This window comes from Fomitiporia mediterranea (genome assembly GCF_000271605.1).
Source record: "Fomitiporia mediterranea MF3/22 unplaced genomic scaffold FOMMEscaffold_14, whole genome shotgun sequence".
Lineage (NCBI taxonomy): Eukaryota > Fungi > Basidiomycota > Agaricomycetes > Hymenochaetales > Hymenochaetaceae > Fomitiporia > Fomitiporia mediterranea.
The window spans coordinates 782539-808284 of NW_006760399.1; the positions used below are offsets into that span (position 1 = coordinate 782539).

Here is a 25746-nt window from a genome sequence, read left to right on the forward strand (position 1 = left end):
TCAGATCATTATAACTGTATTAAAACAGCAGAAATCAAGTAAGTACTAACTAACATTAATACAAATACAAATACTATTGTTATTATTACAAGGGGGGGAATCCACAAGTCACCTAATGATTGTACCTCACACCTCACAATAAGGTGCTTTGGGAAGAAGAAAAAGGTAGCATCTATCTATCTACCTTATATTGATAATGTGAGTATTTTCTTTCTTTCTTGTCCTTGTCTTTATTCATATGGACTCAATATATGTACAGAAATTTGATTTTAAGATGGCAAAAATAGGTTACAAAACAGCTAAGGGGCACATCATTAGAAAGATCTTGTAATACTTTTTTTTCTTGTCTCATACTTGCTTTGTGATTGCTATCAAGTTGTATATTAATGCTATACATTTATTAAGATTATAACTTTACAAAAAGAATGTTTTTATAATTGTATACATTAATAACTATTTTATAACAGTTGTAAGTAAACAATAGTTGTTATTACTTTATTATATTGTAAGTACTACTCTGTTTTTATAATTATAATAGAAATATAATGTAAACATAATACTTTGGCTTGTCATACAAGGTTAGTATAATTAGTTTTATAGATTATATTTATCCATAGTACTTATATTGTCTTGTAATGTGTTAATATGTCTTATTTAGACATTACAATTCATCTGGAAACCTTGCAGTTACTTTATAATGTATATATAATGCTTATATTGCTTTATAATGTATATACAATGTTTATTTTGCTTTACAAAGTCTAAAATTCCATATAAGGAATGCAACTTTTTCACAATGTAGCAAGGCTCATAACCTGTTAGAACAGGGAGTTTGGAATGGCACTTTGTTAGATGTGCATATATGCACACTCTTATATACTAGATACATTGTGCTATACTAGTAATTGAGACGTAAAACGCAGTGTGTCGAATAATAACATAAGAGATAGAACACAGCAGTTAAAGCAGTGTGTGGGGACAAAGTCATGTGCTCATCACATGACCGTGCCATCGTTACGATGAGCCACCTACCACTTCTTACCATTCACTGCACGCTTGTCTGTAGACCTGGCATCATGGCACTTTTCAAAGACTATCTACGTGAACATGCTAAATTCTATTGCCCACCCGTCGACAGTCACCAGACGGGAACCACCGCCGTGACGGATACTGAACTTCAGCAGGTGTACAATCGCTGGGAATCAGATCAAACAATAATAGAAGCTCGCCATGATGCACAATTGGTTGATGCACTTATCAATGTTCTTGATGAAGAGCTTGGTGAGAAACCTACTCCAGAGCACCTCAACGGATGGCTCCAGCAACGATATTTCTTCGACATACGAGATAGCGATGTCATTACAAAGGAATCAGATGTGAGGGACACCCCTTGTCGTGAAGCCACGTTCCTCACCTTATATTCTTAGGCAAAGGCCGCTATGGAACGTGGGCCTCTGGACTTTTTAAAACACAGTATGTCAGCCTGTGGGAATCGCACCCAGATCAACAGGGATAACCCCGCTCCTAATGTCGGTAAATCTAACGTCGACTATGTATTAACCACAACGGAAGGCAAGAAGGCGTTGGCTGAAGCAAAGGCTCCGAGTATCTTTGATGAGGCTGCAGAGGAACTTCTTAAACCGTCCGATGACGAAGTCGGCTTCGAGGTGCAATTGAATTTGCGGTCACCCGAGGTAGGAATGAAAGTCATTGTCAAGGTGTGTGATCGAAGGGCATTCAAGAACTTGCTGTTGAATTAATTCTCTCAGGCGTGTGTGTACATGATGATATACAGGGTGGAGTGGCTCGCGTTGTCATGCTTTACAAAGTGGGTGTTCTTCCGACTCCACATTCGTGGTGCAGGCGAACTGCCGTACGTCACGTATTCGACTATTGAAAAGCAAGAGGACAATACCAGGCCATTCCGTGCATTGTTCGGGATGATGCTAGCTACTGCAAGGAATGTCGACGTCCCCTCCAACGCTGACATGGACGGCCAGCTTCGGCCAGCTCCAGTACAAGGAACTGAGGGACAGTCTGACGGATCCGAACCGCAGGAGCAGTGCGATCCATCTTTTAAAGGTCGAGGCCAAGTGACAAGGGCTGAGCCACCCGAAACTCGGTCTCGTAGTAGGGATGGCAATTCATTGGCTTTGTCTCCTGGCTTTCTTGTGAGATTTTTTCCAATTCATAACTTCATCGATTAAACCATTCTCAGATCACGTGGTCACCAAAAACCATGTGGAATAAGAAGTGGCTTGAATTTCATGTTGTGGACACTGATGCATTCCCGGCTTTGGAAAAAGACACCATTCGACTTTATGTTCAGCGCAGTATTGGATATGGGTCAACCGGGACTGTTTTCGAGGTGATTCCTGATGGCGATGAACAAAATGGAGCTTTAGAACGTCGGAGATATGCAATTAAGACGGTCGGGAAGGGTGATACTGACAAAGAGAAGGGTTGTGCTCGACGTCTGCTCAACGAACTCGCTATATATCGCCTCATCTGTCAGACATCCTCAGTATCTATGACGATTGTTCCACAGTGTTATGGACTTTTCGAAACAACGCGAACACTGGCATTGGTGATGGATTATGGAGGCGATGTCCTCAGTCGTAATGAGAATTGGCCAGAACTGACACGCAATGAGAGGTGAGTACAGCGGTCATTCGCGTGCGTGCAAAATTAACATCATTGAAAACGCTGTAGGCATAAGCTGTACAATGCAATATTAGCACTCCACAGACTTGGGGTTTATCATGGCGATTTGGAACCCCGGAACATTATCCGTGGCAGCGACGGATCGTTCAAAATCATCGACTTCACATCGAGCACGTTACATAACTGTGGTCAGCGTAACGTCAGTTTATTTATGATATTTCCTATGCCGTTCATTGCTCACTACTGGTAATTAGCAGGGTTGCGCAGAGTTGGCTCGAATAAGAAAGCAGCTTAGACTGTATGATGAAAGGGTCCAACTTCCAGAAAGTCGTCTTGCTCGTTCGTCTTCACCATTCCATAATGTTATGTAATGAATCAGTCAATATATTCAGTTCATTTTAATCCCCCCATTCGTCCTTTCCTGAGACGGCCAAGAGTAATCCCCGAAGGAAACGAGCATAAATGGAACGTTCAGGATGTTGAGGATACGCAATAAAAACGGTCGGGAAAGGCGAAACACTGGAAGAGCAGAGTTGTGTTTCAGCGATTTCCAATAAGCTCAATTTTGGCGTCGCATCAAATAGACATTTCCAGCGCCTCTGAAGATTGTACCACAATGCTATGATCTTTTTGAGACAACCCGAACATGGGCGTTGACTATAGCTTATGAAGGCAATATGCTTACGCGCGATGGAGATTGGTCGGAGCGGTCATCTGCTGATAGGTGAGAATAGAATCATCTGCACCATGCTTCAATTTTACTGAACAACGTTAAATGCAGGAAGTTTTCAATGCGATAACGACACTGCACAGACTTAGAGTCTATCATGACGACTTTGAGTCTCGTCATGTTGTTCAAGATTATAATTCTGATGCTGATTCTGAAAATATTGTACTGGACTATATTAATATAACTAAATTAAAATTTAACAAGCAATATAATACAAATTTTTTATTAATTATAGTAATAATAAGAAAAAAAAAGATTAAACATATACGAACAGAGTGGACAATCAGGGGATCTTGAAGAATCAATCGAAGTGCACGGTGCTGCTCTCATTCTTTGTCCCGAGGGCCATCTGGATCGGTCTCATTCATTGGGCAATCTAGCAAATTCCCTGCGCATTAGATACCAGCAAAGCAGACGATCAGAGGATCTCGAAGAATCAATCGAACTGCACCGTGCTGCTCTCACTCTTCGTACCAAGGGCCATCGGCATCGGCATTATTCATTGAACAATCTAGCAACTTCCCTGCACATTAGATACAAACAGAGTGGACGGTCAGAGGACCTCGAAGAAGCAATCGAACTGCACCGTGCTGCTCTCATTCTTCGTCCCGAGGGCCATCCGGGTCGGTCATTGACTTTGGAATGCCTCACCTATTCGTTGTTCTCTCGATACGAACAACTCGGATGTACGAATGACTTTGAAGAGTGTACGCAATTGCTTCGGCAGGCGGCAGGCCATAGATTTTCTAGTTCATTAGATCGTCTACACGCCGCTCGACAATGGGCAGATCTTGCACAGTCGCACAATCACCAAACAACTCTCACAGCATACAGAGAGGCAATGTTACTGTTGCAACAGGTTCTTACAATCAGCCCTACCCTTCATGCACAGCACGACTTTCTAATCAGAAGTCAAGGACGTGGAACCTTGGCTATGGAAGCAGCCTCCTATGCCATAGAAAAAGATGAACCTGGCCAGGCTGTCGAGCTGTTGGAGCAAGGAAGGGCGTTGCTTTGGTCACAAATGCGTGGATTTAGGACTCCTCTTGACCAGCTTGCAGAAACAAATGGAGAGCTCGTCGAAAGGTTCCGGAATGACGGTCTCCAGTAGGAGGAACTCGCAACGTCTTCAGAGGCACTACATTCCGATTCGAGTGTGTTGCTTCCACATAATATACGAAGCGAGCAGGAATCCTTCGACAAGATGATAGCCCGCCAGCGGAAGCTCACTGAAGAACAGGAGAAGCTAGTTGATGAAATACGACGAGTACCTGGGTTTGAGAACTTCCTCTGTGTTGCACCGTTCGAAACGTTGAAGCAAGTCGCTTCAGAGGGACCTGTGATTGTCATAAACCACTGCAGATATCGATGCGACGCACTCATTATCATGCCTGCTGGACATGGTCTGCCAATTGCTTGCATCCCACTGGACAATGACTTCTACATCGACTCCTGGTGGCTATCCTACGGCCTTATAGAAAAGCGTAACCGACATAAACCTGGTTCGTCTGAGTATGACAAGAAGCTTCGCGAATCGATGAAGATGATATGGGACAGGGTCGTCTGCAAAGTCGTTGATAAGCTCAAGGAGCATGGAATCACCGAAGGATCACGTATCTGGTGGTGTCCCACATCGTCCTGTCAGTGCTCCCTTTTCATGCTGCAGGTCCTTATCGTGGTGCAGCCGGAAACATGAAGTATTTACTAGATGACTACATCTCATCATACACCCCAACGCTTGGAGCACTCATCAATGCACGATCGCCCAGCACTGGGCGTGACCCGGAGATTCTTATTGTTGCAGATACCAAATCTCTTGACTGTACTGCGGCGGAAGTCAATGCTATCCGACAACGCACTCGCAACTACAAGATACTCCGTGACGACCGAGCATTACATAAAGCGGTGGTGAAAAATCTGCAGAAAGCGACATGGGTCCATTTCGCCTGTCACGGGCATCTGGACAAAAGGCCATTTGATTCTTCATTCAAACTATTCGATGGTGGCTTGACATTACTCGACGTTATCAGGGCAAACCTACCAAATGCCGAATTTGCGTTTCTCTCCGCCTGCCATACTGCTGAGCAACCACATATGGGCACATATGATGAAGTACTTCACCTAGCAGCGGCTATGCAGTTCAGTGGGTTCCGGAGTGTGATCGGCACAATGTGGGAGCTTTACGATCGGGATGGACCTTCTTTAGCGAAGGGTGTTTACGAATATCTTGCCGGGGGCGATGAGAACGAAGGGAGGTACAAGAGGGCGGCTGCAGGACTTCGTGAGGCCGTTGTGACGTTGAAATCCAAGAAAGGGATCCCGACGGAGAGATGGGTTAACATGATACACATTGGAGCTTAGCTAGCATGGTAGACCGCAGAGTCAGTCTCGAAATCTGCACAAAGTATACGAGTGTTGAAAAGGTGTTTGGACACCCATTTTTGGAAGGATCAGCATATGTTGATCACGACCTTTGCCTTACAATGTTCTTCATTTCAATGTTACAATTTTTCTTAAGTAAAATAATTTATAATAAAGTACTGAAAATTCGTGCACCATGAAATTTTACATTTTATGATGTGTATAATGTACAGAATGTACAAGGTAAATAGTCTGATTGGCACTATTGCTGTATAAGAATATGCAATCCTCTTCCGAAAACGGGTGTCTAAACACTTTTTCGGACACACCTGTAGTAAGAGAATGGGGTCTGTTCAATTACAAGGAAAATAGGGCCTTACAAAAGCATTGTCTTTGGACAGTAGGAAAACAACCGAGGTGAGATCCTATTCACGAACACAAATTTGTACATCGCCAAGAGTATCATCAATAATCACTAATTCGTCTAGAAGACAGCCGAAAGATATTTGCGAGTGCCAGCCTCCGTCTTCAGGAATGCCCCTATCATAGCATCAGGTCGTACAATCACCACCGTTGGCAAACCATCCGAAGGGTTCACACCATAATTGGTAAATGCGTGTCCCTCTGAGTCCACAACAACATACTTCATGTTGCTAGTTGAAACGTTCGACGCGTCCACACCTGCGGGGAGCACGAGTACTTTCTGTATCAATCCCGCGTCAATCGAGGAAAATGGGGCTATGGTCGCGAGTGCTTGGCCGACTTGGGATTGATCTGCTACAAACAGTAATATGGTGTGCTTTGCTGGGTTGAATATGTCGAAAAGTCGATTGGGGGCGCCCGATCCAGTGAGAGACGGTGCGTCAGGAGCACGATCTCCGGCTCGTCTTTCCGTAGTCACCAGACCATACGCATCCATAGAGGCCGGGTTGAGTTGTGGAAAACGCTCATCGATGACCACCGGGCTCCAGCGATAGTGTAGGTCGAGTTGCAGAAGTCTCCTATCACGGAACCATATATTTTCATCCTTCGTACTTTGTTGAGATTGTTTCTTAGTCGCTTCTTCGACGGATGTCTGAGTAGAGCCAGTCGTAACAAAGCTGTCAAGTAACTTGGTCGTGAGCTGTAGCATCTCCGCAATCACCGGGAGCCGCTCGCTTTCAAAGGATTCTAACAAGTGCGGTGAAGCACTTCCTTTGATTGCTAGAGCAAGCTTCCAGCCGAGGTTGAACTAACATCAGATTAGACTTTCTGAGATCAGACTGTACACTGAAACCAGAAAAGTACTCACAGCATCCTGTATACTGGAGTTCAATCCCTGCCCTCCTGTCGGAGAATGCGTGTGCGCAGCGTCTGCGGAATTGATGTCAACAGAGAGGCCTGATAATTATACCGGCAAACGTACCACCGATGATGAAAAGCCGTTCGACCTGGAAATGGTCCACCATGCGGATATTCGGTCTAAGCTAATCCGTCAGAATCATTTTTAAATAGGGAGTGCATGTTTTGCCGGACCTCCACTCGCCATGCCAAGTTATTTCAGTGACTCGAATATCAGTACGGTTCATGATCCTATGTAGTTCGTTCTGAATTGTTTGCGGGTCGTCATGTTCTCTGAGGTAGTCGTAGTTCACCCCGGGACCGGAAAAGACCGCCTGGAACAGACCAGGGTCCACCGTTTGCCTAAGCGCTACCCTGATGAAAGGTGAGCGAACTAGGTATTACCTTTGATGAAGTAAACTTACATCGCAGTCTTGTGGCTACCCCACATGCCGACGTCCTAAAAATTGAGTAGATCTCAGCAAGTATTACAAAAATCAAGTACGATTCATTTACCGTATCGACTTCGAGTCCTTCTATACGAGTATCAACAAGGTGCAGTCTTCCTTCTTCACGGGTTTCTCCCCGAAAATTAACACCCATAGCTTTCCGTACAGCACCTGAAATAGCAGTAAGTTACTTGACAGTGCAGTACGAGTGCTTGACTTACTTCGCCCACCGTCCGCACCTACGAGGTACTCGAAGTGAGCCTTTTCTGTATTCTCGACGCCATCTACCGTCTTTTGAATCACTGCCGTCACACCATTCTCGTCTTGTGTGCAGCCAATAAAAGTCGTTCCGAGCTCAATGTTTCCGCCAAGAGCTTCAACGTGCTTGCGAAGGATGGCCTGATGGCGCCATTGGCCAAGGACTACCGCTCGCGTCTTAAAAGGCTATTTAACTCTATGTTCGCATCAGCTATCCAGAAGTCTTACAATTGGGAAAGCGGGCGTTGGCTCGACGTCTTCCATCATCCCCGAAGACTGTTTGATGCGGTGAGGATCTTCCAGATCGAAAACGTTAATCGTTGCCGGTTTGGCCCCGGTCTTGCGGACGTCATTTCCAGCGCCAAGGAAATACTCGATTTCAAGCGTACGAGGCTAGAAAAAAGCAATTAGACATTGCGTACAGGGTGCAGAGATAGAGTATGTTACCATAATTCCGGGACCACGTTCGCCATTATGATGCGTTGCATCTTTCTCGATAATCCGAACGGGTATCCCGTTCTTCAGGAGTGACAGAGCGAGGCTAAGACCAGCGGGACCGGATCCAACGATAAGAATCTTAGGAGGAGATTGCATCATGTCCAAGAGGCTTGGCAGAAGCTATGAAGTGTCTTGGAACTTGTAATGCCTCATCCCTCCCAATTTAAGCAAATCCAACTATAGGACATTTCTCGCCGCCGTGGCCATTACGCATATCAACTGTGCGCGATAAGTAACATGACCAGCTGGCGCATCATTTCGTGGGCGTGCCGAAGGTGTAATGAAGAAGCGCTGAAAGTTTAATGTTGCGGATATGGGTAGTTCTCAATTCTCTGGTGAGGGCCATTGGTGATGCAGCACGGGTCGTGGTGGTGCCTGACCCATACCATCAAACTGGTTATCCGTTAGCAGAAGGATCAGATTGCAATAATTACTGTATTCGTATAATGTTCAGAGCATTGGGGAGCAATCAATGTTTCGAATAAAAATAAACAGTAGATGTAGCTTCGTGCGGACCATGCAAGAGGTGTGCTCAATCCGCACGCGTGTGGCAGAAAATCGGCGCAAAATGACTACCGTCATGGACCGTTCCTTGTAACAGTACAATTTATTTTGTAATTTTTAAAATAATTATACAAAATTTTACAAAACAAAAATTATTATAATTAAGTACATATACTAAAGTACAAATGTACCAATTTACAAGAAAAAATATTGAGAAATGAATAAGAAATAAAGTATACAATTATTAGGTCAAAACTGCATCCCACTGCTCCTTGTAACACTACTTTCCCACAGTCCTTTTTACTCCTTGTTAGAGCTATTCTCCTCATCCCCACTAATATTATCTATATCAAATGTCTCCAAATCCTCTTGATTATTTTTAGAGGGCTTTGGTTTAGGGATAGGAGGTTCAAGAGGACCTCTTTTTGGTTTATTCCACCTAATTTTCCTCTTCTCTTTCTTTGCATTCTCTTTCTCCTTCTCCCATTCTATTAACTGTGCTTTCCAATCACTAGTTAATTTAGAATTCCTTGCTTTCCTTTCAGTATTAATCCTTTCCCATTCTTTAAGCTTTTCAGAATAGCTTTGTCTAGCTATTCTTCTTTTCTCCTTTTCCTGTTCAACAGTAAGTTGGTACTGAACATATTCTTTAACTTTTTCTGTAAAGTCATCTCCTGTAAGTAACCTAGGAAGTCCATCTCCAAGAAGTCTTCCTATTCCTTTAGGAAGACTTTTAGCTTGTTCTTTAGAGAATAATTGTTTCCTAAGTCTTTCACAGTAAATGTTCTGAAGTACCATACTTGCTTGTAATCCTAATATTACCCTATATTGCTCTGCTTCTCTTTTAATATAATTTTCCAATTCATTTTGAAGTTTCTCTTCCAGTTCAGTTTCTGGAACAGAATTCAAAAGGTTTATTAGAATATTTTTAAGAGAAGACAGTTCTGGTACATGAAAAGGTAGTTGAGAAGAAGATTTAATTGGAGACTAAGAAACTAAAAATGTAGCAAATGTTTGAGATAAACCTTGTAAAGTATTACTTGATTCTTTTAAAAGAATAGAATCATTAAAGGTATTCTCATTATCTACTTGAGTTTCTGTCTCTTTCTCTTTTCCTTTATCATGTAAAGAAAGATTTTGTACTTGTATAATTAGTTTGGCAATTACTTTAACAGGTGATGGTTAAGGTAAAGGTAATCCAGAGCCTGTAGTAGAAGACTCTATACTTGGCTTTAAGAGTCTAGTATTAATTACTGCTGGATTAAATGGCCAAACACTTGTACATGAAAAAGCTTTTACTATATTCTCAGAAGTAAAGACTCTAATATGTGTAGGAGTATAAACTTGTAAAAAGTTAGCTTTACAAACTTCTACACTAGTCTCTTCTTCAAATTTATCTGAGAAATACAGTTTTTAAAATGCTAAAAATTACAACATCTAATTCTTGATAAATATGTGTTGTATGAGAGGGGTAACAGAGAACATGTATATTGTTCTCTTTACAGAAAAGGAGAAAAGGTAATAATAAATAAGATTAATGTCCATCTAGAATAAGAATTCTAGGTCTTTCATGAGCTTTATTCTTTGTAAGTTCATGAAAGTTTTTAACCCAATCAACACCAATCTCATTTTCAATATAACCCTTTTTAGAGTATCCTATACTAAAAATATTATTAGTATAATGTTTTAATATATATAATAAATAATACATACCTTACATTTAAAGGGTTATTTTGATGCTAAGAGACTTGATATCCAGCACCAGAAAAGATAACAGCAGGTGGAAGAGATGTACCATTAGTACAAATAATAGGTAAAACTGTTATTAATTGTCTTTTTCCACCTTGCTTTTGTTTTTGAGACTTTTTATCAGTTGTCCTAATAACTCTACTTTTTTTTCCAATACCAGGTACAAAGCCTGTTTCATCTGCTACATAAATACAGTCTGGTTCAGTATTAGTTTCAGTCAAAACTTTTTCTAATAATTTAAACCAGGCTGTATTTGTAACTGGGTTAATAGCTTTAGATCTTTTCCTATTAATAGATGATGATAAGAAAGTTCTAATTCTATCTGAGTGTTTTTTAATAAATCTGTCAACCCAGTTAGTACCTAGACCTGTAAAATCATTTCCAGGTCTAGCTTTTAATACATGCTCTACTGCCTCTTTAAGTGTTTTATGAGTAAGAGGTATAGCTCTTTCAGAAAACTCTTTAGTAAGTTGAATAAGTTTATCTACTTCTTCAAGTAAGAGCCAACCTTTTTCCTCATTAAACTTACTTAAAGATTTTTTTCCAGAAGTATGTCTTAGAAGTGTATTATAATTGAGAGTGACAAGCTTGCCTGTTTCTTTCTCATATTCATTTGACACTTCTGTACAAATAGTTCTAGCTCCTTTCCTATCTTTTTCAGGTTTTTGGAGCTCTAAGAGATATAATTTAACAGCTTTAGCTATTAAATTATCTCTTATTTCTCTTGCCTCTTGTACTTTTTTAGTTTGTGATTTAGCATGTTCAGGCATAGCAGATATAGTAGATATGATAGTCACTAGTTACTAGTGCTTTAGATATGAGAATGAGTTAGAGGTAAAGTGATTTCTGAGGAGTAAAAAGTAAGATACCTAGTCCTTATATACCTTTCTTATAGAATATTCTAGAGATAATATTATTAATAAAAATATGTAGAACTATCTAGAAGTATCTAGTAATAACTAGTATTATTACTTATAATTATAATTATAATAATATATAGAAATATATAGAAATATCTAGTAATAACTAGTAATATTACTTATAATAATAATAATAATAATAATAATAATATATAAGAGTATCTAGAAGTATCTAGTAGTAGCTACTACTATTATTTATAATTATAACTATAATAATATGTATGTTGTATAGTATTAATTAATAGTTTACTGAGCTCGAGAGTTGTTGTTGATACCGCTGCGAAGGTCACGTGACCTTCGCAGCGGTATCAACAACAACTCTCGTTTCACAGTCAATATTGCTGAATTTTTATCTTGTCTTGTAATAAATATTTTTACACAAAATTTTAAATAACAGTAGTTAATGTAGCTAGCTTTATTATTGTAATTTTTATTTTAATAATTATTAACATAATATTCATTAATTGTCCTTACAAAATTTCACAGGGGTAAAAATCATCACTGTTTCAACAGTATTTTGTTCATAATTTTATTAATTTTTAATATTTTTTCTTACTTTTTTTTTGCTGACTTCTAATTGAATTTCTATTATTATTATATTTTTTGTAGCAAGAAAAAATGTGTTGTTGTTGTGTAAAAAGGCATGTGTTACAAGGACTGGTCCATGATGGTAATTGCTGATTATGCATATTTGGCTCTCTATCCACCAATGTGTTTATTGTAAGTACAGAGAAATATTCATATTTTACTACACTTTTCGAGTCCAAAATCATTTTTGGTTGGCAGTATTCTAGCCATCTCACCTTTTTCATCAATATGTATGTATTTCTGTATTGAAACACATTAGTACAATACAAGTCAGTATCTTAATTAGAGTCCCAGAGTGAGAACAAGATTTGAATCAACCCTGCATAATTTACAGCAAATTGTCTCAAGGTGTTGCTTCTCAGTTACTAGGGTGCTATCATAGTACTGTATACACACTAGTATGTTGTCCTACTGACAATGTTTATGCATAGGGTTGTGTTGGATTTTATGTCTCATTTACTAGTATAGCACAATGTATCTAGTATATAAGGGCATGCATATATGTGCATATATTTAAGTGCTATTCCAAACTCTCTGTTCTAACAGTTGTCTTTAAAATATGCTGGTAGTAACAACAGCCTTTGTCACAAAAGATTACCTGAGGTTAACAATATGCCTTAGTATTGGTTGTATACACCAGGGTGCATGAGATGAAGAGAATATCTGGGTAAACAATCAATACTGTAGATGACAAGTGCATGTAACATTGTGTATCTGTACTAGAGGACAACACTACAACCCAACTCCTAAGACATATGATTGGGTTGAGGGCAAAAGTTGAGCACTTAAACACTGTACTGGCCATGCTAGCAATACATTCAAGCTGTGATCACAGTTTGACACTAAGGGCTATTCAAAATTTCAACTTGTCAAAAGAAGCAATGACTGTGTAATTGGGTGACTTCCTGTTATAGTTACTGTTGTCCAGTCCAGGACTGCTGTGGACCGGGTCCAGACCTGGACTGGACCTCTGGTCTGGTCTGATTGAGGTCCGGTCCAGTTGGGTCCAACAGGGGTCCAGTCTGTGGTCCAGTGTTTGACAAAAATTTCCAGACTGCTTTAGACCACCTGGACCCTGGACTAGACTGTGGACTGTTTATATTGTAGATACTACTTCTTTAAGACATACAAATGGACTGTACAGAGCCTAATAGATGTGAACTACTCTTACATATATTGTATAGTGTATTGTATACCCTTTAAGCATACAAATAGACTATACTGTGTCTTACAGATGTAAACAGCAGTTTATATTAACTATAGGAACTGATTTCTATTACACTAGTACTTCTTGTGTTTTACACTTAGTATAATACAAATAATAAAAGTAATTGTATTCTGATACATATAAGCTTACATATATTCAGAAACATATTATTATAGTACTTAATAGTATATCTATCTTATATAATATGTTAATAAGACAGAATTATTTTAATATATATTATATAATTGGTCCAGAGGTCCGGACCAGGTTCAGACCTGGACTGGACTGCTGGTCCAGTCCACAAGAGGTCCAGCTGGGTCTGGTCTGAGGTCCAGGATTTCATAAGAAATTGGTCCTAGTCTGGTTCATAGTCTAGCAAAAACCTGTCTGGACCAGACCTGGACTGGACTGTGGCAACTATACTTCCTGTAGACTTTTGGAAGGATTTCCAGGTTAAAAAGGTACTAGAAAAGGAGTAGTCTGAATATAAGTAAAGGGTAGTAAGAGTAAGCAATATGAGAACTGAATAACACACATAGTTTGTTGTCTTCCAGTCTGAAAATCTGTAAGGAGGGTCTGACCCCCCCTTTCAGAGTAGAAAGTTGTTCCATCCATCAAGTACCTGCCTTAAAAGGTATAAGTAAGATCATACAGATCTTATCCATACCCTTTTTGTACAGAAATGTGTCAGATGTTGCCTTAAGTGAAATAGAATCAAAATGATCTAACAACTGTAGAAAAATGTGCTACAGTCTGGAATAATTTTTTTTATTTTGCTTATAAGACAGGTACAAGTATTTTGGATTTTGGAAGCTTCCAAAATCCTACAGGAAGTCACCCATTATGTAGTCATTCTAGAACAGCGAATTGGTTTGATTGCTTGCTTCTGAATATGGAAATATTACTTATTACTCATCTATACCTTACTCTGAACTGCAACTGAATCCACAGTGTGTTGAATACTCCCCTTCAAGCCCTAATATTCTGTCATTAATGTTGAAGACCTATAAGTTCTATTAGGTGCTTGATTTGAGGGACATAAAGTGCTTTTGTAAGGATGTCTGCAAGTTGGTTCTGTGTTTAAACATAATGTATGTTGATGTAGTTGTTCTGAATGTAACAGTAGACAAAGTCCTTTTGCAAATTGAGGTGTTTTGTTCAAGCATTGAAAGTGATCTCCTCAGATTTGACAGTTTGTATTGCTCCCTGATTGTTGCAATAGACTGTAATGGGTGCCAATTCTGTCTACAGTACTTCCTCAGCAAGTTGTTTGAGCCAAATGGCCTCTTGAGTTGTATATGCCAGTGCTTGCAACTCTGCTTTGTAAGTTAATAGTGGTACCAGATTCTGTTGTTTGCTTGACCAAGATATTGTTTGCTTTCCCAGCTGGAATACATATCTGTTAATTGATTGGTGTCCTTCTGTCATTTGTCTGTCAGCATTACAGTACCCTTGTATGGTCAATGTATTTGTGCCTCTGAGATGAAGCCAGTAGTTTGTAGTTCCTTTTAGGTACTGGAAGCAATGTTTTGCTGCTTTGTAGTAGCTCATATTCAGTTGTTGTAGATAGTATACTAATTGGCCCATAATGTATGCAATGTCTGGCTGAGTGCAATCTGCTGCATAGTGTAATGATCCTACCATATTCATGTACAGTATTGTTTGTATAAATCATTTGTTGTCAATTGTATCATTCATACTTGTTAAGTATGTCTCAGGCATCATAGGAGTTTGTAGTGGTTTTTCGTTCTCAAGCTTAAATCATTGTATTATACTCTGGATATAGTGACTTTGCTGTAAGCAGATTGTTCTCCATTGTCTATTTCTTTAGATTTCGATTCCTAGAAGCCAGTGTATTTTGTTTCTGTCTGTAAATGTAACATATTGTTTTAATACTTCTTTGAATACATTCACTATGGTGATGTTTTCACCAATAATAGTAATATTGTCAATGTGCATGAATGTTATTAATATTGTTTCATTATGCCTTTTCTTATAGAATACAGTATTGTCATAGTTTGCTTGTTGCAATCCTATTTTGTGCAGTATATCTGTAATTTTCTTATACCATCATTGTCCTGCTTGTTTTAGTCTGTATAGTGCTTTATTTAATTTTAGCACTTGACCAGGTTTGATATTGTTTAGTAATTTACCCAGTGGAGGTCTCACATAGATATGTTCGTCTTCGTTTAATTCTCTGTAAAGATATACAGATTTTACATCTATTTAATGTATTTTATAGTCTTTAGACACTGCCCAGCTTAATAATAATTGTACCATAGTTAATTTTGTAACTGGAGCAAATAGGTTGTCTGAATAGAAGTCTATTCCATCCTTTTGGGCATAACCCTGTACTACTAGTTGTGCTTTGTATTTGTCTATATTACTGTTAGCTAGTTGTTTTAATTTGTAGACAAATCTTGTTCTAATTATATTTGTGTCTGTTGGTAGGTATGTATATTCCCATGTATTGCATAATCATAATGCTATTATTTCTTTGTTCATAGCTTTGATCCATTGTGCTTTATTGTTATTTGTTATAGCATTGTAATACATTAATGGATCATTATATACTTTGTTAAGTAGTTTGTTAAATTCCATTAGATATATTGCTAGATTTATTTCATTGTTGTAGTTTAATCCTCTAGCATGTTTTGTTACTTGTTGTTCACAAGTTGATTGTTGTAACTTGTTATTGTTATCATTATTATTTGTTCTGTTTGTTCTGTTATTATTGTTATTATTATTATTCGTTCCATTTGTTCCATTCATATTATTATTACTGTTGTTCATTCTGTTATTTGTTCTGTTAGTTCTGTTCATTCTGTTATTATTATTGTTATTATTATTATTCTCCCCTTCAATTCTAGATGATTGTACATCTATGAATTGCAGGTTTTGTTCAACTGTTATTTTATTATTGTGCCATGTTATATGGCCTTTACTTTCGTTATTGTTGCCTAACCATTGTGCATATTTACCTCTAGGCTCTAGTTTGTGTGTATTTTCGTTCTGTATGACACAATATGCTCCAAATTCTCGTATGTTATCAATAGCATATTGTTTGTTAAACTGTTTGTAATATAGTGTTGCAAAATTTTTTACAGTACATGGTGTTCAATTATGAATAAACGTTTGGTATTGTACAGCATATACTCATAATTTTGCAGGTAATTTAGATGTTAATAGACATGTTCATACTCCATTAAATATTGTTTTGTACATACATTCTGCAACTCTGTTTTGTTGTGGGGTATCATGTACCATTAATCATTGTATAGTTCCTTGACTTTCTATGTACACTGTAAAGTCATTACTTAGGAAGACAGTATTGTTATTACTTTGTAGTGTTTTTACTTTTACACTATATTGTATAAATAATTTCATAGTGTATTTGACGTATTCAGTAAATGCATCACTTTTATAACGCATGGGTATCATATCTGCCCATTGTGTAGTGTCATTGACAATTGTAAGTATGTATTTGTATTTGCTGTATGCTTGTATAGGTGCTGGACTCTATATATCAATATGTAGACGTTCTCTGTATGTTTTAGAAATTGCAGACATTTGTATTTTAGGTATATTATTACATTGTATGTTTGCATGCATACAATCATTACATTGTACGTTCTTATTGTCTGTTACTTTTCATTGTATTATTTTGGGATGATTTTGTATGAGTTTGCATAAATACTCAAAGTTAATATGACCCATTCATTTGTGTAAGTCAATTATAGTTATTGCATTAATGTTCTGTTGGTAATGATGATGTGATACTATCATATATAACTTATTGTGTACTTGTATTTCTCCAATCTTTTTATTTGCAGGTGAATAGATAGTACATGTATTGTTTGTTTTTACTAATTTGTGTCCTGCTTCACATAGTAATGCTTTACTGATTAATGTGAAGTTTAGATTGGGATGATAGTATACTGTAGCAGACTGTATGTAGGCAACGCTTACTAATGTATTATATAAGTGTAATGGTAAAATGAAAGCAACAAAGTAAGAGTGATGTGTTACAGGGTCCAAATTAAGCAACCATGGCCAAAATGAGACAGAGGTGGATTGTCTTTTGAGATTGTGAGGAGCCACTGAGCTACAAACAGGCCACACAAAGATGAAAATGATAAAAAAGCATGAATTAAGGATCTTGAATGTGTCTTCAACATATCATCCAGCATGTCAGAGACAACACCTTCTCTGCAACTCGTGCAACCCTTGCCTTCCACATACCCTGTCTCCCAGCATTCTAATCCTGCTGTGCAAAGCAAGAACCTGTGCCAAACGAAACTGCAATTCCAAGTTTGTACCAAGGAAGAGGCAGCTGAGCAACAGAGAAAGGAGGATGAGCAAGATCGAGAGAGCTGCAAGAGAAAGATCGAGTTGTATGAGGAACACAAAGCCGAAAAGAAAGCTTGCGAGAAGGAATTGAGTGCTGCAAGAGTTGCTAGGTATTGGAAGAAGAAGAGAGAGGAGTGTCAGAGACTTGATACAGAGGAAAGTAGTCAGGTATGTATCTTTTGTTGACTAAAGTACATTAACAGTTGTTTATTGACTTATATTACAGGTATCTAGTGATCATCAAGAGAGTCCAACTGCTCTTCCATGCAATAACACTGTTGCTGAGGTATCCCAGGAAATTTCAGGACAGTGGAAGACACAGTGAACAGGAAAGCAGCAGGGACGTGTTCCAGGTGTTTCTAGGCATACAAATTGGTACCATCCATTCCTATGGGATGCAATTGATTGTATTGCACCAAAGGTCAACTTCAGTCCCTCAAAAATTGTTGAGTTCTTGAAGAAAGAGAGTCTGGCACTGTACAATCGATTGAATAAGGGTACAGTCCAGAAATGGATTGCACTGTGCAGAACGAAATGGTCTGATACAACAATCCACAATGTCCAGAACAAGCATATCTTAGGGGGTTCTGGACGTGTTGGTGCTCTTACAAAGTACTCTGAGCTTGTTGAGGAGATTAAAACGAACTTTCTGGGCTTTCGTGCAAAAGGTTACCCACTGAATACAGTAATTGGCCGTTCTATAATGCTTGCCATCATTGAAGCTCGCAATCCGGATATCCTCACATCGAACTTCAAATGCAGTGAGGTACGTATCTTATGTGTCTGTCCCTATCACAATAGTGGACATGTGCCTTGAGTATTGTCTCTCTGTCACGCTAACTGATGTACATGTTTGCATAGAAATACGTCAGGTTGTTCCTAGGATTGGTTTTGAATATGACAGTAAGGCAAGCAACTCGAGCTGCTGCACACCTACCCAAGAACTGGGAGGAGGTGTGTGAGTGCGCTTTTTTTCGTCTTGTTCATGTAGTAAAAGAGTTTGATATCCCCTCATTGGTGAGTGCTTCAGTACTATGGTTTATTAAGTATATCACTCATTTTCTTTCAAGTTAATTGTTAATATGGATCAAACAGGGGTACTATATATTCCTGGCTATAAGTACACCTATGAAAAGAAAGGTTCGAAGCAGGTAAACGTCATAGCTAAGGATGAGAAGCAAGGATACACACTTTGTGTATCTAGTACTGCTGATGGCAAACTACTGCCATTCCAGCAAGTCTACAGTGGTAAAACTGACCAGAGCCTCCCAGAAAAGAACTCTACAAATATGGAAGAGGCTCTCGGTGCTGGAATTCAATTTACAGTGGCAGCAAGTGTAAACCGGCGTGATAGTCACTTCAGCACTCAGAAAACAATGAAAGAAGTGTGTACATGCGTTGTAAATCTTCGTTCTTAAACTAAATACCTCTTACAGTTCATGAAGAACATCTACAAGCCTCACTATAAGAGAGTCTTGGAAGCGAATCCATACCTGCTAAGGGACCAGCGTGCTGTCCTTTACTTGGACTGCTATCCAGTACATACGAGTGCCGATTTCTTGGATTTCTTACAATCAGAATACCTGTATGTCATCCCTTTATTCGTCCCTGCAAACTGTAAGTGTGCAAATACATTTCTCAATGACATTAGAGCTGAACTTCTGTATGGTGAAGGCACTCCTGTATTCCAACCAGCAGACGTTGGTCTGCAGCGCATCCTCAAACACCAATTGAAACAACATGCACTTCAAGGAATGATCCAGCAATACTGCAGCCAGATAGCAAAGGGCATCCCTCTTGAACAAGTAGAAATATTAGACAAGATCAAAGTACTACACAATGCTACAGTATCGGCTGTATTGAGTGCATGGAACTTTATGAATACACCAAAGGGGCATGAAATCATTAGAATGGTAAGAATCTTTGATTTCGTTCAGTATATTGTCTTCTAACTTTCATTTATATATTACTCAGGCCTGGAGGAAATGTGTTGTTAAGGAATGGAACTTATCTGGCTCTATGCTTTCAGACCTCAAAGCAAGAGCAGCATTGTGCAATTATATTACTCAGGACAAAACTCTACAAGACGAGATTTTTAATAGGACTGGGCAGGAATTTCTGATTATTATTGATGGTACTGAAGACAGCAACGAAGACAATACTGATGATTTATTCAATGATGATACTGCAGTACCTCTTGCTTCAATCATTAAGGAGACAGTTGGAGTTGATGTTGGGAAAGAATACGAGTTTATTAATGACTACTGTGGAACAATGGATTCTATTGAGTATTCCAACGATCCTGACCATCCAGGCTTTGTCTTGAGTAATCCGGAGGAGAATATATGGTATTACTCAAACAACAGTGTCCTTTGGAACCAGTCTTAGAGGTTTGTGAACTGGTCCTTCTGCTTGTCTATGCAATTTACTCAACAACATTCTGTTGGCAGCTCTTATTATTTAGATGCTAGACAGCATACTCAGGCAATTAGACTTAGATTTTTTTTTGTTTTAAATGAAAAATATCATATTTTTTTTGTACTATGCTACATAGGTCAAGCACTGGCAACAAGTACTCTGTTACCCGTTACGTTACACTAAATAAGCAATGCAACAGGTCTACAGTTACCCGTTACCATTGCCTACATACAGTCCGCTACAGTATGTTATGTAGTATGATACTGCTTACATTCGTTTCATTCGTTCTGTGTTCATTGTTTGCATCTTGTTGTATTCTAATTATCATTGCTCCACTTTGTCTGAGTGTGATTATTGTTTTGTTTGCAATTGTAACGTTTATAGGGTTTGTATATTGTATGTTCATTAATTGAAATAGATAGGGTGTAGCATGGATATTAGCACCCAAATTGAGTATGTCAATACAATGTGTAAGTTTTGTTGTTCTGTAAGAACATGTATTAATACATATGTTTGGGTTATATTCCCTGAGGAATTCGTCAAGCATGAATTCCCCCTGTATTTCTTGCATTTGTTTGTCATTTATAGTGTCTGGCATTAGCATTTTGTTTACTTCGTCAATAAATGCTGCTGGGTCTGTAAGCATAGCACTCATTGTTTGAGCTGTAATTTGTTGTGATGTAGATGCATTTGTCATTGTCATTGTTTGCTTTTTTCGTGCTTCCTTTGTAGTGTCTGTTACTGGACTGCAGCACTCTTTGGACATATGTCCATATTTGTTACAATTGTAACATTTTGTTGTCTTGTAAGGCTTTGCATTGCCTCCACCACATCCTTGTCCTCTTGTTTGACCTTGTGTAGGCCCTGGGGATAGAGGGTGATTATTTGTTATTTTATTATTATTATTTAGTGTACTACATTTATTCTGGTGGTTCTGTGTTTGCCACTCAGTAAATGTGTTGTGTAATTTGTGAATTAATTTTGCCAGTGTGAACACCTGACATTGAGCTGCAGTAACTGTGGGTAGGCTATTGTAATGTGTGTTCTGCCTATCAATCATTGTTGCAACCCACTTGTACTCTCTTGGAGTAGTGAGATTTATCACTGAGACGTAAGTATTATCATCTGGTGCTTTGCTGTGAGCTACCAGTTATGCATAGACTTGTTCTATTTGGTCTAGTGTCTTGTCAAACTGTGAAACGTGTCCTCTAGCTGTGAACAGCACTGATATATTGACTGTGTGAGTCAACATGGTTTGTGCATTGTATCAATCAGCTAGTGCCTGCATGAGGTCTTTCATTGTTTTGTGCATCATAATGTTAGCATACACTGTATCTGATATTGTCTTTGTTATGAAATGATACAATAGTTTCCCTGTGTGTGTACTGTCTGCATCTGTGCTAGGGGGATTGTTTGTAAGATGGTCACTGAGCAGCATTGCTGCTAGTGCATTCATAATGTGTAGTTGCCATATCTTATAGTTCTTTGCACCTGTAAGCTTCTCTATGTCTTTAAAGAACGTAGCAAGTTGATTGTCATCGATCTTTGGAGACTCGAACGTTAACGTAGATTGTGCCATCGTTAGAGGCGTTGCGTTCGTAGGTGGAGCACTAGTACTAGGAGGGGGGGTAGACGTCTGAGGTAGAGGTTGCGTTCGTGGTGTCGTTCGTGTCGATGGTGCCATTCACAAGCCACCAAGGCTCATAACCTGTTAGAACGGGGAGTTTGGAATGGCACTTAGATATATGCGCATATATGCGCGCCCTTATATACTAGATACATCGTGCTATACTAGTAAATGAGACGTAAAACGCAGCGTGTCGAATAACGACAGAAATTATCAGGTAATGCTCACTTAATAGCTTACTTTTTCCTGCCTTTTTGGCTGAACACACGATTCAGCAAAGAAGAATTGGAAGTGTCGACGAGAGTTGTCACGATCCCGAGCCGACATGGAATACTCATTTGACCTTGATCTGATTTGTGCAGTACTCTACCGACTGGCTTTTCAGCACTGAATGCGCTTTGAGCAGTTAGGAGATTGGGAAGAACTTGATGCATCTATTTCCTATACTCGTATTGTAATTGGACTTCGTCCTCAAGGTCATCCGGATTGCTCCGAAGCAATCGAAAATCTTGGCCTTACTCTTTTCATGCAATTCAAGCAATATGGAAATATAGATGATCTCGAGGAGATGATCTCGTTACACCGTGCTGCCCTTGACAGTCTCCCAGAAGACCATTCCGATCATTCATCATCTCTGAATAATCTCGCGGCTTCCTTGACAATTCGATTCAAACAGTCTGGACAGTCTGGGGACCTCAATGAGGCCATTGAGCTTCACTGTGCTACAATGGAACTTCGCCCCAAAGGCCATCCTCTTCGTTCTAGGTCTCTTAGTAACCTTGCAGCTTCACTGGCACAACAATTTGAACAGTGTAAACTGTTGGAGGATATCAGCAAGGCCATTGTGCTGCATTGCACTGTCCTGGAACTTTGTCCAAAAGGCCATCCCAGTCGTTCATCATCCTTAATTAATCTAGCAGGTTCCCTACAAACTCGATTTGAATATTGTGGTAAAACCGAAGACCTTGATGAAGCTGTTGACCTTCTTCGTGCTGCTCTTGAAGTTAACTCAGAAGGTCATCCCCTTTGTTCCATGTCTCTAAACAATCTTGCAAATTCCTTGGCAAGTCAATTCGAGCTGTGCAGACACTCGGAGGATATTGACGAGGCCGTTGCATTTCATTGTGCTGCCTTAGAGCTTTGTCCCAAAGGCCATCCTGATCATTTCATGTCTCTGACTAATCTCGCAAATTCTTTTGCAAGTCAATTTGAACAGTTTAGACGTATGGAGGATGTCAAAGAGTCTGTCAAGCTTCACTGTGCTGCTCTGGAACTTTGTCCACAGGGCCATCCCCTTCGCTCTGTATCTCTGAACAATCTCGCAGGTTCGCTGCAACCTCGATTTGACCAGTATAGCCAGAAGGAGGACCTCAACATGATCATCAAGCTTTGCTGGGCTGCCTTGGAACTCATTCCCAAACACCATCCCAACCGTCTCTCATCTTTGAATAACATTGCAGCTTCCCTGAAAGCTCGTTTCGTGCGGCACAGGGAGACAGAAGATCTTGAACAGGCCATTGACTTCCAACAAAGTGTGCTGGAACTTTGTCCGAAAGATTATCCCCTTCATTCTTTGTTGATTAATGAGCTTGCAGCCTCTCTACAAACTTGCTTCGAGAAACAGAGACGGGTCGAGGATTTCGACAAGATGATTAAGCTTTACCGTGCTGCCCTAGAGCTTTCCCCAGAGGGTCATCGTCATCGTCATGTGTCTCTTAACAACCTCGCAGGTGTGCTGAAAGCTCGATATAAACAGTACAGAAGGGTGGAAGACGTTGAAGAGGCCATTAGGCTTCACCGCACTATCCTAGAGCTCCTCCCCGAAGGCCATCCGCATCTTCCTATGTCCCTCGATAATCTTGCAAATGCTCTGCAAGCTCAGTTTGAACAGCTGATGCAGATGGAGGACCTCGACGAGGCCATTGAGATTCACCGTGTAGCCTTACAGCTTCGTCCCGATGACCACCCTGATCATTCCATGGCTCTGAATTACCTTGCAATTTCACTAAGAACTCGATTCAGGCAGTACAAGCGAACAGAGGATCTTGAAGAAGCCATTGCACTTCACCGCAGTGCTCTAGTACATCGCCCCAATGGCCATCCTGATCGTTCAGTGTCTCTCTATAATCTGGCAAATTCTTTATTTACTCGATTTCAACACTATGGTCGGACGGAAGACCTTAATGAGGCCATTGGGCTTCATCGTGCTGCATTGGAACTTCGTCCTGGAGGCCATCCTGATCGGCCCATGTCTCTGAATGCTCTTTCCGGATCGCTGCGAACTCGGTTTGAACAGCAGGGACGGACGGATGATGTCGACGAGGCTGTAAGGCTTCACCATGCCACCCTTCAACTCTGCCCGAAAGGACATCCCGATCATCCTATATCTCTGAATGAGTTTGCAAATTCGCTAGCACGTCGATTCGAACGCCATGGACGGAAGGGGGACCTCGACCAGGCCATTGAGTTTCATCGTACCGCTCAAGAACTTCGTCCCGAAGGTCATCCGGATCGTTCCATGTCGCTGAATAACCTTGCGAATTCCCTAGCAAGTCGATTTCAACAGAATGGAAGAAAGGAGGACTTCGAAGAGGCCATTCAGTTTCACCGTGCTGCCTTGAGACTTCGTCCAAAATGTCATCCTTTTCGTTCCTCGTCTCTGAATAATCTCGCAACTTTGCTACTGCGAGCTCAGTCCGGTCGACATACACAGGTTGTGGACCTCGACGAGGCCATCGAGCTTTTCCATGCTGCCTTAGAGCTTCGCCCGGAAGGGCACCCTGACCGCTCCTCGTCATTGGCGAATCTCGCATTTACCTTATTCTCTCGTTTCGAGAAATCTGGGCGTATGGAAGATTTCGAAGAATCCATGCGTCTTTTAGAACTCGCTACCGAGCATGAATTTTCTAGTTCGGTGATTCGTCTCGAATCCGCCAGTCGATGGGCTTACTATGCTCGAACCCATGCTCATCATACTACATCCAGAGCCTATAAGGTGGCAATGTCGCTGCTGCAACGTGCACTCACTGTCAGTCCCACGCTCCATGCTCAGCACGACTTCCTCAAAAGGAATATCATCTACTACAGAATGTTTGCGTCAGATGCAGTAGCGTACGCTGTCGAGGAAAATAGGCTTGAAGAGGCTATAGAGATACTTGAGCAGGGAAGGGGTTTACTCTGGTCGCAGATGCGCGGCTTCAGGGCACCATTGGATCAACTCATGGAAGCAAATAAGGAGCTTGCAAAGAGACTCAAGAGTGTTAGTCATCGGCTAGAAAGTCTCGCAATATCCTCCGAGGAATTGATGCCTGGTCCAATAATGCACGACAGCGGATCGCTAGCGTCCAACATGCATACAGAACAGCATTCGTTTGACGAGATGCTGAAATTGAAGAGGCAACTCTCGATCGAGCAGGAGGAGGTTATCAACGAGATACGGAAGATCCCTGGGTTTGAGAACTTCCTTGCAGCCACGCCATTTGCGCTGCTGCAACGGGCGGCTCAAGAGGGACCAGTCATTGTGGTCAATCATAGCGAACAACGATGCGATGCCATTATCGTTCTTTCCCGCGAGGATTCACCGGCTGTCTGTGTCCCATTAGATGGAGAGTTCTATAAGGATAGCGTTTCGTTGTACATCAAGCTCTTGGAAACGCGAAAACAATTTACCGCTGACTCGCCCGAATATGACGAGGAGCTCATTGAAGCACTGAAGATGTTGTGGGAGAGGGTCGTCTCCAAGGTCGTCGAGAAACTGAAGGAGCTGGGGATTGTTGAAGGTTCACGCATTTGGTGGTGCCCTACGTCTGCACTGTCTGCGCTTCCTTTCCATGCGGCAGGTCCATTTACTGTCGTTTTCATAAATATTGTCACACGCGCGATTCGTGATTTTCGTCACACTAAGTACACTCAAATACAAAATCTACTATAACTCAACTAATACTTAACCAAATTACATGATCTAAGCTGTAAAAATTATACTTTTGAAGTATCTTTCATATTCCAGAAAAAATAAATTAAAATGATCAAAAATTGAGTAAGATACAACACAATATGTGAGTTTTCCCTATATTTCATGTATATGAGTTTTCCTGGCCCTAAAA

General features: G+C 40.1%; 5 protein-coding genes across 5 annotated transcripts in view; 3 read left to right on the top strand and 2 right to left on the bottom strand.

The window, feature by feature from the left end:
* Nucleotides 1-1076: 1076 nt before the first annotated feature.
* FOMMEDRAFT_161144 (uncharacterized protein) lies at nucleotides 1077-5755 on the top strand (the record flags this gene model as incomplete). Its single annotated transcript, XM_007270747.1, has 9 exons — nucleotides 1077-1376; nucleotides 1428-1718; nucleotides 1770-2171; nucleotides 2219-2655; nucleotides 2713-2863; nucleotides 2919-3026; nucleotides 3669-4501; nucleotides 4577-5007; nucleotides 5061-5755. The coding sequence occupies 9 exons, from the start codon at nucleotides 1077-1079 to the stop codon at nucleotides 5753-5755; spliced, it is 3648 nt and encodes a 1215-aa protein (XP_007270809.1).
* A 484-nt stretch (nucleotides 5756-6239) lies between these two features.
* Nucleotides 6240-8376, bottom strand: FOMMEDRAFT_161145 (uncharacterized protein; the record flags this gene model as incomplete). The annotated part of the gene is made up of 9 exons (XM_007270748.1): nucleotides 6240-6986; nucleotides 7047-7108; nucleotides 7161-7216; nucleotides 7271-7450; nucleotides 7501-7535; nucleotides 7592-7695; nucleotides 7746-7959; nucleotides 8011-8175; nucleotides 8230-8376. 9 exons carry the CDS (start codon nucleotides 8374-8376, stop codon nucleotides 6240-6242), a joined length of 1710 nt encoding a protein of 569 aa, XP_007270810.1.
* Nucleotides 8377-10883: 2507 nt separating this feature from the next.
* FOMMEDRAFT_55978 (uncharacterized protein) lies at nucleotides 10884-11303 on the bottom strand (the record flags this gene model as incomplete). The annotated part of the gene is made up of 1 exon (XM_007270636.1): nucleotides 10884-11303. A coding segment is annotated over one exon (420 nt), but the record flags the coding sequence as incomplete, so codon positions are not given.
* A 7201-nt stretch (nucleotides 11304-18504) lies between these two features.
* Nucleotides 18505-19232, top strand: FOMMEDRAFT_66428 (uncharacterized protein; the record flags this gene model as incomplete). Its single annotated transcript, XM_007270638.1, has 3 exons — nucleotides 18505-18615; nucleotides 18669-18983; nucleotides 19035-19232. Coding segments are annotated over 3 exons (624 nt in total), but the record flags the coding sequence as incomplete, so codon positions are not given.
* Nucleotides 19233-22034: 2802 nt separating this feature from the next.
* FOMMEDRAFT_95468 (uncharacterized protein) overlaps nucleotides 22035-25746 on the top strand; it is a gene marked incomplete at both ends in the record, with an annotated part of 5702 nt that continues 1990 nt past the window's right edge. Inside the window, 3 exons of the mRNA XM_007270679.1 lie at nucleotides 22035-23957; nucleotides 24042-24921; nucleotides 25003-25493. Of these exons, the coding sequence (XP_007270741.1) occupies nucleotides 22035-23957; nucleotides 24042-24921; nucleotides 25003-25493 (3294 nt within the window). The remainder of the gene's footprint in view (nucleotides 23958-24041; nucleotides 24922-25002; nucleotides 25494-25746) is intronic.